This window comes from Meles meles, chromosome 1 (genome assembly GCF_922984935.1).
Source record: "Meles meles chromosome 1, mMelMel3.1 paternal haplotype, whole genome shotgun sequence".
Classification (NCBI taxonomy): Eukaryota; Metazoa; Chordata; class Mammalia; order Carnivora; family Mustelidae; genus Meles; species Meles meles.
Genome location: NC_060066.1, coordinates 20,105,247 through 20,117,991, shown reverse-complemented (window position 1 = coordinate 20,117,991; position 12,745 = coordinate 20,105,247). Strand labels below are relative to the sequence as shown.

The following is a 12,745-nucleotide window of genomic DNA, read 5'->3' as shown; positions in this document are numbered from 1 at the left end:
TAACTGTGCAGAAGCTTTAGTTAGCGTGTGCCCACTACCCGATGCTTTTCACTCTTCATGCTACTTTCATTAGCTTCTTTTAAAAACTGTTGTCTAAGAAAATTCCACAACCAATTTTAAACCCTTTTTAAAACGAGTCAGAGAATAAAAACCAGGAAAAAATAACTAATGTCCTCTCTCTTAAAAAGTAAATGAGATTCTAGCGCTTGGCAGAAAAGCGGGGGTAAGGAGCAAGTATTTGCTAAGTGACCATGCCTAACTGAGCTCTAATTCTAGCTGAAAAGATTAAAGTGTAAAGATTTCCCTTTATAACCTCCTTTTCTTTCCTTCTAATGCGGCAAGTGATAAAGCATCTTCCCTACCACTAGAGAAAAATTTTAGGGGATATGATCACCTCAAAACAAACATGGCAAAGTAAAGCTTCCGTCCTTAACAGCTGTGGAGTCCATTGTTCCTGTCACTGGACTGTCACTGATTATATGCTCTGAGACCTGAGCAACAGGTAAAGCAGATGTGCAAGCACTGTTCTGTGACTGGCAGACAGAGAGGCTTCTTACCCTGTCATTAAATGCAGAGTTCTAGTACCAACTGGGTAGCTATTCTGGGCTCTAGGAAGGCAATGGCTTCCCCACCTGCTTTTTTGCAGGTGCCTTTTCCTTTCATTAGTGGTGTATATTTACTATCCCAAAGGCAAGTCATTTCTCCCCACCTCCCCCAGGAGGAAGAGGATGCAAATGCTTTTTTAATAAGTGTTTTTATATGAGTTCTACAAGTGTGGCTGAAAAAGAAATGTAATTTCACAACTACTCATCTCTGTGAAATGGGAAGTTACAGAAGCAATTCAGAAATTCCCTGAATTTTTCCAACAGCATTTCCTTTTCTCTTCCCTGAGTTGTAAAGATTCTGAACCAATGATAATTGGAACCAAAAATATGTCTAAAGATACGCCTCTTTTCTCAACCCTTCTAATCACCTGGCACACTAGTTAAAACACAAATTGTAGGACTATATCCTCAGTTTCTGATTCAGTAGATCTAAGCCAATGCACGGGAATCTGCATGTCTTTTTTCTTTCAAGATTTTATTTAAGTTCTAATTTAAGTTCTAATTTAAGCACAGTATTAGTTTTAGGACTAAAATTTAGTGATTCATCACTTGCATATAACACCCAGAGCTCATTACAATAAGGGCTCTCTGAACACCTATCACCCATTTAGCCCATCCCCTTACCACCTCCCCTCCAGCAACCCTTAGTCTGTTCCCTGTTGTTAAGAGTCTTTGATGGTTTGCCCTCCTTTCTGTTATTATATTTTTTTCTAACAAGTTTCCAGGTGATGCTGATGCTGCTTGTCTGGAAATCACACTTAGAGAATTGCTGCTTTAAAGCAATGTTATACATCTAGGGAAGTTAAAATACCATCCTAACTTAAAAAAAGTTATAACAAAGTTTTGGCACCTGACCCCAAAACAGAGACTCATGATACAATCCAATGCTATCTAAACTTTGAAAAAACATGTGTCCTCAAATGTAGTTGACAGTACTTAAATGAACACAAATGTTATGGGGCACAATGAAGTAAAATACTAAGTGCCTTAAAAATAATAAATAATCCTATTTGCCTAAGGAAATAAGTCAAAGGAAAATAAACTGATCTGGGACAAAATATTCACTCAACATTACTTAGGATCTCAAAAGCTGGAAATTATACAAAAGCTGAACAGCTGGAAAACAACATGCGAACTATAGAATACTGAGTAAATGTAATATTAACCTGACCATAAAAATGACAGAAAGTGAAGCATATCATATTTGGAAAAGTGGAGACAAAGCACTTAATTGTAAAAAGTAGGACACAAAACTCATCACAACGTGTTTACTGATAAAAACCAGAAGTAACCTCAGTAGATGCAGTATTTATGTAAAGTGAAGCAAAGAGGCATTTAAAACAATATTTTTATATGACAGCCTGAAATTGTCTAAAGTAAAGTGGTCTCTGGTCCAGGGATTACAGTAAACACCTAATCTACTAAGATCACATTTAATATTTACGAAGTAGTTTTTTAAAAAACATTAAAAGTAGGAAAATGGTTAAAATTTATTTAGAATTCTGATAATACTTCTTTAAAATCAGTCTGAAGAAAGGAAACTTCATAACTTACTATGTTGGGCAGAGCTAGTAAAATTTCTTGAACCAAATGCGCAGAGCGGTAAAAGAAAATTATAATTAGGAAAAAAATTGCGATTCGAAGTCTAATAATCAACTAAGAAAAATCTGTTGAAAAAATTAATCCAATAATATGGGGAAAATAAAGCTGTTAGAAACATCAACTTTTAAAGTACACAACTTACTGTTTTGATTCATTGTGACAGACTTCCAAGGTTGGGTCATTATAAATAAAAGCAGCTTCTAAATCATTTATCCTTACTCGGTATATTCTACACTGTTTGCTGTTCAATTTGATTCTATTCAAGTTTGCAACTGTGGGAAATATAGTCAGTTCCACAAATCCCTGCAAAGATAAAGAATAATAACTTTCATTATAATTAAGAATGGAGGTTTTAGAACATACTTTTTTTATTTCTACTATTTACACTTATTTATACTTTTATTTCTACTATGTATACTACCCTTCAGAGATAGAATCTCAAATAGCTACATACATACAAAAGCTCTCCAAGTATCATTTCAAACATTATTGTCCTAATGAATGAACAGGTGTGAATTATAAATACTTTATCTCTTTTGTGTTTCACTATCAGTGAAAATTAGATATTCTGCTAATAGGACAGTAAAACAACTCACTACTGTCAAACTCAACAATTTCCATACAGACTGGAACTCAAACAGGGAAGAAAGGGAAAAAAAAAAAAAGATAGAGCAGAAAGAGAATCAAAACCAGGTTGGTGAGTGAAAGAACATGGCCCTCCAAAATGGGAATCAAATGGGAAAGATGGGCCATTGGAACATAGCATTTAGTCCACTGACTTTACTACCTTGAGTAAAAAAACTGATGTACTCAAATGCCAGTTATGGGAGGGCATGAAAGAGTAGCCTTTCAGGGGTTGCAGGGCGAACAGGGAAATTTCAGAAGCTACAATGGGAATAGCTAAGATGAAATGAGGCAGCAACATAGAGGACTAAAGCATAACAATTATAATGGCTGCTATTTAGTGAGCACTACTATATGCCAGACATTACACGAATATGTTCTCTCCAATCCCACTAACAACCGAAAAAAGTACTACTTTATACTTTTCACAGATAAGTTAACAAAGTTAAAGTCATATAATTAGTAAGTGGAGTATTCACATTCAAACCAGATCTAAATGATTCCAATGGATTCCTACAATGCTAGGTTTCTCGTACAAGGTTTTAAATAATACGCAAGAAATTTTTTTTTATAACATTTGGCATAACTGCTCAAATATCTAGAGATTCTGCAGCCCCAATCCCTCTAATTCCCAAATATAAAGAGAGCCGTACATTCTTAAATTATACTATCTATGCAGATCTACGTGGTAGAAAATGAGAACAGAAAGAAGTCAAAATACTGCTGATGAAAGCTGTGTTTAAAGCTGTAAACTACTGGGGTGCCTGGGTGGCTCAATCATTATGCATCTGCCTTGGGCTCAGGTCCTGATCCCAGGGTCCTGGGATCGAGCCCCACATTGGGCTCCCTGCTCAGTGGGAAGCCTGCTTCTCCCTCTTCCACTCCCCCTGCTTGTGTTCCCTCTTCTGCTGTCTCTTTCTCTCTCTCTGTCGAATAAGTAAGTAAAATCTTAAAAAAATAATAATAATAAAATAAAGGTGTAAACTACTACCTTAATTAGCCTATCAGCAATCCAATGACCAATCTATATGAACAAACTTAGACCAGCTCAATGACAGCGAACAGAATCAAGACAACAGCAAAAGTGAGCTATAATAGAAAAGATTATGGAAAGTGCTTTACATCAGTAGTTAGCTACATGGCTGGGACTAAGAACAGGATTTGGCTTTCTAGACTAAGGTTAACATTGACAGAACAGTGAATGGAGTATATTTCATGAAGATAGGGAAAGCCCAGTCTCCTTGTATCATCAGGTCTCTGACACCACCTAGAGCCCTAACCTATATTTGGATACAACATTCAGATCCATTAATTTCTACATGTCTCCATTCCCTGTCATCTTTGACCACTGGCATTACTGCAAGCCCCCCAATCACCTAAGCTCTCACTTAATCTCATCTCCTTCTTGCTCCTTGTTCCCTCCCAAGCACTTTACAGCTGATCATATTCCTATCCTGTTCTAAATAATCTCTCTTGTGCCATTCAGCTTTTTCAAATACTCGTTCTATACCTTCTGGCTTTAGATAAAATGTCTCTTGAAATCCCTCTGACAAGAAGTTACTTATTCTTTCATTCACTATAAATTATGGGAGGGGAAAACAGGAGACCTCCTAATTTCAAATGCTACTCTGGACCGCTCGTAGATAGCATATGCTATAAGAGCAAGGGCAGGATAATGTCATCTTTAAATGTTGTGTTTTCTGAAGGTAAACTGCCTGCATTCAAACCCAAGCTTTACCACTTAATGAGTGTATGATCTTGGGTTACTCTAGCTCTGTCTTTTCCTCATCTGTAAAACAGGAATAATGACACTACCTACCTTTTGGTGGTCTGACAACTCAGCAATTTAATACATGGAAAGCCCTTAAAATCATAGTGGACATCTAATAAATGCTTAAGACATGTCTTTATCATTCTTTTCTACTTCTTTTCCCGTATGTTCATGCCATACAGGTCCACTATCCTCTATTCCTCTTTATTCTTATCTTCCAAATTCTTCAACATTTATCAAAGGCTCATGCCCCCCCTTTCTAACCTCTGCCATCACTCTGAGTGATATGAATGTAGATATATTTGATTCGTGCAGTAACACTGCTTCAAAGTTCCTTGACCTTAATTTCTACAATCTTCACTTCAGCATTGAGACAACACTTCAAAAGATAGATCATTACTACTGGTAATTACTCCCATGCCGACACTTCAAACTTGAGTGCCCGCAATGCTTATCCTTCTGCCGCTCCTGCTATTTCCCTCCCCAGTCTTCCTGGTCAACTACATGAAGTCCTCCAATTCCTTGACCTCCTCCAGTTTGTTACACAATCCTTCATCTCCATTTATTCAAGATCCTTCATTTCAACCACTCGTCTGCCATCTACCAATTCTCTTTCCCTCCTGCTGCATGTAGCCATCTTTCCCTACTGTTCAAGAGTGATCCTTCCACTGGTCAACGGAGGCCATGCTCTATAGTAGCCTTAAAAATTCCACTCTATTGGGGCGCCTGGGTGGCTCAGTGGGTTAGAGCCTCTGCCTTCGGCTCAGGTCATGATCTCAGGGTCCTGGGATCGAGCCCCGCGTCGGGCTCTCTGCTCCGCAGGGAGCCTGCTTCCTCCTCTCTCTCTGCCTGCCTCTCTGCCTGCTTGTGATTTCTGTCTGTCAAATCAATAAAATATTAAAAAAAAAAATTCCACTCTATTAATCATCCTCTCCTATAATTACAATGCCTCCTCCCTACAGGATTTTCTCCTGTGCCTACAAACATGTACAAGTCTCACATACCATTCCTTAAAATCTTGAGACCCATCCCACTCAAATGAATTAATTTTTCCTCTCTTCTTGGAGGTATTATATCTTGATTCTGAAACAATTCCTGGAGTCCCAAAACCTTACCAGTCTACTACTCATACTGGAAGTCTTTGGAGGTCAAGTACTAAAGGGGTTAACAGCCCAAGGCTCCCTCAGAGTAGAACTCATGCTTATTTCCCCAGTCTCAGAACATATATTTTAGTAACTGACAATCCCCATATTTGTTCTCTAACCAGCGCAGTGAGGACTACTACAGAAGGGCTAGATAGTAAGTCAAAGCAACTAAACATTCCTTGGGGAATTGCAAAGATTCATGCCATCAGATACTGGAAAGATGCCTACTACATCTTCATTTAACTCTATTATTCAGCCAATACAAAAGTTGAGTAGGTTTTGGAGAATGACAATGAATTATCACAAAACTGCCAATTACAACCACAGTTTCAGATATAGTATTTTTACTGCAGCAAATCATCATAGCTCTTGGTAAGTAGTATTGAGACTAATTATCAAGCAAACCTTCCCTTCCCCACCCCCCTGCCAATTCTTACCAGGAAAAAAAAAATCAGACACAGGTTTTCTTCAAAACAGCAGAACACCTTCACTGTCATCTAATAACTAGAAGCTATATCAATTCTCCTGCTCAATCAAAACATAGTCCAAAAGTCCCTTGATTCCCAGACAGGCTATGAAGAATTACACTAGTATATCATATTGACAGCATTATGCTAACTGGACCTGGTGAGAAGCGAAAAGCAAGTTCTCCAAATGCTTTAAGAAAAAAACGTATGGATGGCAGAGGATGCCGGTTAAAAAGCATCAAAGTTCAGGGGCCTATCACATTAATAAAGCTTCTAAGGTTCCAGTATTGAGGCATATGAAAGTATTCCTTTCAAATAAAAGATAAGTTGCTTCATTTCATACTGCCCACCAAAGTGGGGAGGAGGAAGAGGAAAGGACACAAAACTTGGTAGGCTTCTTTGAATTCTGGAGGCAATATCTAGATCTGGGCATACTGCTTACTAGGCAACCTATTAAGTTACCAGCTTTGAGAGGGGTCTAGACCAAGAAAAGGTTCTACAGCAGGTCCAAGCATGGTTCAAGCCACCTTGACACTTGGGCCTTATGAGTCAGTAGATCCAATGGCACTAGGAATGTCCATGACAGACAGAGGTGCTCTACAGATGCTGGCTTTTCCCAATAGAATGACTGCAAATTCCTGAGCTTTGAGAGGAAGGCCACAAAGTCTTCTGTTGCTAACTATACTCAATTTGCAAACCAACCACTAGTTTGCTACTAGACCCTTCAGTAGAAACTCAACACTTGACCATGGGACTTCCAAAGACTGTTACCTGAAGTGATCATAATGATAGGAGAATAAAATAAAGTTCTGAAAAATAAAACTGGGCAAGTGCAGCAGTTTTCCACTTTTAAACAGAGACAACAGATCTGAGCCAGGGCCCAGCAGGTTCATAAAGAAGAGGCAACACGTGAGCAGGTGCTCAGAATCCCGTAAGACGTCCTCCCACTGCTCGTCTACCTCTCCCTCCATATACACCCATCATGTCACTGAGCGCTCCCTATGCTCAGCTAACAGCACAAAGCACAAGCCCAAATTAGGAGTAAGCACGCAGGATGCTACCACCAGCTGGAAGTGGAGGGAACTGCCATTAGAAAGCCACTGAAGTGTGGCCCTAAAAGACAGTGGAAGAAGTTCTACAGCCAGCAGAACCTTGGGAAATATATCTGGCCATACCCTCCTTGTAGAAGCAGAGATGTCCTGAAGTATACAACTACACGGATCCATGGGCAATTGCTAACGGGTTGGTTAGGACTTTGGTAAGAACAAAATTAAAAGACTGAAAACAGGAAGAGAGCAGGAGAAGCGTATGGATGGATTTCTCGGAACAGGTACAGTGTGAAAATATCCATGCTGTTACCACATAAACGACCATCAGAGGGCACCCACAACAGAAAGGACCTCCCCAAAACCAACTGGCAAGATGAAGTAGATACGGCAGACTCTCCCTAGTCACCCTACCCAATACACAAGGAGGTCACGGTGGCAGAAAAGACGCGCTATATGAGCCCTAAGGCATGGTCTTCCCTCCATCAGGGATGAGCTGGCTACCACCACTGCTAAGGTCCCACTGCCACTAGCACAGGCTCATACTAAGCATCCAGATGGTACTGGAAAGACCAGTCAGTCACTTGGTAAGAGACAGTGCACATCAAGAACATATCTGTCCTTACAAGAGCAGACAGATTCTAGATTCCCCCCCAACCCACAACATACTTGTAGAAAACCATACATATCATTGTACTATCTCAGACATGCCTCTAAGTATACAGGGAAGTGTGGTGATGGGCTCTTACACACAAAATATACTCATTTCATCGTTGGCCCTATCATCCAGAAATGCTGGCGTGATCAGCTACTGAAGGCTCAGGTACTGCATCAATTGAGAGACCTCCAACAGGATGCTGTTTGAACTAGTGGACAATATACAAGGTCAGCTCTCCATGGCCAAACTAGATCTGCAAACCAAGGGTAAAAGCTGGAGTGACTGTTCTCACTATTATATTAAAAAACAAAAACAAAACAAAACAAAAAACTGAGGAATCTTTGCTGTCTTTGTAACCCTGGGTTCGGTATATTTGGCCAGGAGAAACATGCATCCACCAGGGCACATAGTCCTGGTTCCATTACACCGGAAGCTGAGACTGTCCCTTGACCACTTTTGGTTCCTCATGCCACTAAACCGTCAGGCAGAGAAAGAGGCCACTATACTGACTGGAATGACTAATCCCAATTATCAAACAAAGATTAGGTTCTGCGACACAGTAAGGACAACAATTCTGTCTGCGGTCCAGGAGGATTTACAGAACGCCTCTTACGGCTCACCTGGCCAATAGTCCTCATCAACGGAAAAGAGCAACAACTCAATAAAGACAGGACAGGCAAGGATGCAGATCCTACAGGAATGAAGGTCTAGTCAGACCAACAGAAACATCAGCAGAAGAAAAAGGGAAAACAGAACAGGCAGGAGAATGAGGAAGCTGTGTTTATCAACTTTGGCCTTGACACTAGCTAAAGAAAGCAGGGGCTGTAGCAATTAAGTTTCTCATTCTCTTCACTACTTTTCTTTCCACTGTTTTGGATGAAAGATACTGGTGGGAGCTAATACTTTAGTGGAGTAGAGCTGAACGGCCATAACCTCACATGAATTCATGAGATGAGAGACTGGCAAACTCCCTCAAGGGTCAGGCAGTAAATGGGCTTTGTGGGCCACAGAGCCTCTGTCCTAGGTATTCAGCTCTGCCAGCACAGCTCCAAAGCAGTGCGGACAATATACAAATAAGTGGATGTGACTGCACTGGGACAAAACTTGTAACAAAAATAGGTAGTCGGCCATCGCCAACCTCTGCAATAATGGGTGAGACTTCATTAAGTTCCCTGTGTTGGGAGTGCTAGCTTTTCATCTCAAAAAGACAAGAACAAAAACAAAAACAAAACAAAAAAACAAGAAAGAATGTTTCTGGGGGCAAATGGGTAGACTATTCTACATATTCTCCGTCTGCCCCTCCGAATCCACTCTCCATTCTCTACCCTAGAACTTACATTAACTGGCCGCTAGCTCTTTAGCTTCTAGTTGGGGTGGTCCAATGGGAAGCATGAGGAGAAAACTGGAGAAGAAAAGGGAGCTCAATTCATCTAAACTTCAGGTTCCCTGCTACCCAGCTGAAGGAGGCAGTAGCTTTTTCCACCAAAGGCCACACATCCTATAAAGTGACTCCTTCCCACAGCTACTATAGTCTATTATACCCTAGTAACCTCTTCCTTTGTTTTCTGGGGTTTAGAAGTGTTAACTGTTTCTTGTTGCTAAACCAGTGTGCCCCACCATCTTTTGGTTTCTCTTAACCCTGTCTAAGTAGTCCTTTTACAACTTTCCCTCAATTAACCTGTATGAGTATGCTGCTTATTTCCTTCTAGGACCCTATTCCATTCACAACCCAACCAATTTTTCTAGTGGGAAACCCCAATTCATTCACAGCTCCTTCCTAACATTCTTAGTACGAGTCATCTGCAGTTCCTTCCCATCTATTTTTTTGTCAAAAAAACAAAGCTCACTAAGATTTTGTCTCTTTAATATAGGTTCCCCCCAAATTAAGCACTTGGGTAGTCAAAGACTGTCCCAGACTGGATTATATATGCAGGAGCAGAGGAGGTTGAAAGAGGGAACCGACAATAAGGAGCTGTGTGACTCTTAGGTCATCCTGGATTTAAAAATGGCTCCATCACTTGTTAACTTTATGCCCTGAAGAAAGTTACTTAGTCTCCAGTCTTTCAGCCACTTTAGTTTTTAAAATTAGGATTAAAATAGTGTCTACTTCATGGGGTTATTGTGATTGAGGTCACTCACTTAAAACCTTAGAAAAGTCTCATATATAGAATGTACTCAATGAACATTCACTGTAATTCAGTCAATCATATCAGCTCTATTTCCTTTTTTTTTTTATTTTATTTATTTGACAGAGAGAGATCGCAAGTAGGCAGAGAGGCAGGCAGAGAGAGAGGAGGAAGCAGGCTCCCCGCCGAGCAGAGAGCCCGATGCGGGACTCGATCCCAGCACCCTGAGATCAAGACCTGAGCTGAAGGCAGAGGCTTCAACCCATTGAGCCACCCAGGCGCCCCTGTCAACTCTATTTCTACACCACTTTCATTATTGTTATTTCATTCAGGGCTTCATCATTTCTCCCCAAGATTATTTCAGTAACATCTTAATTAAACTTCCTAAATCTCATATCTTCCCCGCCCAATTAACACAACACAACACACCTAAGTATCCTTCCATGAAGTACAAGGTAAATATAGCTGACCCCTGAACAACACAGATTTGAACTGCACAAGCCCATGTATATGTGGATTTTTTTCCTAATACAGGGCAGTACTGTCTCTTCCTTATGATTTCCTTAATAACACATTATTTCCCTACCTTACTTTATTACAATAACACAGTATATAATAAACACACAAAATACGCGTTATCAACTGTTCATGTTACTGGTAATACTTCTGGTCAATAGTAAGCTATTAGCAGTAAGATTTTGGGAAGTCAAAGTTATACCCGTATTTTTGACCGTGCAGGAAGTCGGGACCCCTAGCCCCTACATTATTCAAGGGTCAGCTGTAATTATATGCAGGGAATATTGACAGAGAAATTCCCTGAATAAGGAAATGGGACTTAGTGAACTTTTAATGATTCTAAGATTCCTATAATAAGTTACTTTTTAATTTAACTATACAGCTCATCTTGAGTAAACACATGCATACAGGGGTAACAGTTCCAGAAGGAAGTTCACGCATCACCCACCCCCTGCAAAAACCAAAACAAAACAAATGAAAACAAAAAACAAAAAAACAAAGCTCACTAAGATTTTGTCTCTTTAATTTAGGTCCCCCCAAATTAAGCACTTGGGCAGCCAAAGACTGTCCCAGACTGGATTATATATGCAATCTATAAATATCAAAGGAAAGGGGCAATGTCTGTGAGATTTCAAACACCCTAACACCACACCTAAACCTTCAAAAAGCAATGCTCCTAAACCAGGTTAGCCAAGTATCAGAAAACAAAACCGGCCTCTTAGCAGCCAAGTTAAGTCTGCGAGAGCGCTAACCTTAATTTTTCTCACAGAAGAAATTTCACTATGGGCTTATTCTTGTGTCATGCAAAATTCTAAAATGCTTGGTAAGAGAGACTTTCATATTCTACAACAGATTAAACAGAATAAAATGTTAATACAGAAACAGAGAGAGAGAGAGAAAGAAGGGAGATTTGAGTTGGAACAGCAGCAAGGCTATGCACCTTAGAGTCACACAGATCTGAATTCCGAATATTACCTATTCTTGAAGCATAGTCATCTGGAAGGGAACATTTCTAAATATTGTAAAGGATGTCTGAATTTGTTACTGCTTATAATTGTTGAGAATATACTTACCACAACAGATTTTCTCTGGAAGTTTATATTGTTGATGCAGACAACCTGATGGGTTGTATATTAAAAAAGAAAAAGAAAATACTGCTATTATTAAATAAAAACATAATTCTACGGAAGAATAAACAGGAAGTTCTAAGCAGCTCACAACCCTACTAATTAAGGTAATTGCACGTTTTAAATTTAGCAACAGCCACGAAAATAGATTTCTTCGTATAAAAATAGGAAGCTGGGTATTTTAAGAAAAACACTTATTGACCTGCAAGGGACATTAAATCTGTTGAACAATACTGCCATTCAAAACCATACATACTGTCTACATAGAGTCCTACAAATGGCATTTCCATCACCGTGAGTGGGCTCTAGTTTCCCACTAGATTTCCCAGGGTCACCAAGGCAGCTTCAAGCAATCACAAAATATAACTAATAAGAACAAAAGCTAAAAAAGGAAAGGAATACGAAAAAATACTTATAATTTATATGGCCTTGGGCTTTCAAAGCCCTTGTCTCCTTTCTTCCTGTTCATCCTGGCGGGCTCTAAACCAGTCGGCGGCATGAAGCGCTCCCACCGAGCTTGGCTTCCCGGTTCCCGGGGGGCTGCGGGGTATTACCAGCCTCCGGCACCTCCCACTCCCCGCTCCCCCACGCTCCCGACAGTCATGCCCCGCGGCCAGGGCTCCCTCGGCGCCCACACCCCGCCGCCGCCTCAAACTTGCTCCCGCGATTCGGCTCCTTTTCGCCGTGTCCGGCGAGCTTGTCACGAAGATGCTCCTTTCACCAACCACTCAAAGACACAGACGGCCGACATCTTGCCTGTCACCTCTGACCTCTGGCGTCAGCGGAACTGGGACGGCGCCGAGGGCGGGAGCCGGAAGTTCTGTGCCGGTGGGTGGAGCTTGCGAGATCACGTTGGGGGTTTAGCCTTTGCTTTTCCCGGCACTTGGAAGCCAACGGTTAAAAATTAGGAAATATATAATGGTTGGGGAAGAGCGGGGCGGTGAATGGGGGGGGGTGTCTTAGAACCAGGGATACATGAAACCAGAAGAGGGTCCCGCGGGTTTGCTGTGTGAAGGGACAGGATGAACTCATTGGGTCCCAGTGACTGTAGCTGTGAG

At 40.7% G+C, this 12,745-nt stretch overlaps 1 protein-coding gene across 4 annotated transcripts in view; it reads right to left on the bottom strand.

Moving 5' to 3' along the window:
• TAF2 (TATA-box binding protein associated factor 2) overlaps positions 1-12,457 on the bottom strand; it is a 93,395-nt gene extending 80,938 nt beyond the window's left edge. For all 4 annotated transcript variants that reach the window (XM_046012182.1, XM_046012155.1, XM_046012163.1 and 1 more), the window contains exons 1-3: positions 12,104-12,457; positions 11,634-11,688; positions 2,350-2,510 (exon numbers count right to left, since the gene is read on the bottom strand). In XM_046012182.1, the coding sequence (XP_045868138.1) occupies positions 2,350-2,510; positions 11,634-11,688; positions 12,104-12,186 (299 nt within the window). In that variant the 5' untranslated portion in view covers positions 12,187-12,457. The remainder of the gene's footprint in view (positions 1-2,349; positions 2,511-11,633; positions 11,689-12,103) is intronic.
• Positions 12,458-12,745: the final 288 nt, after the last annotated feature.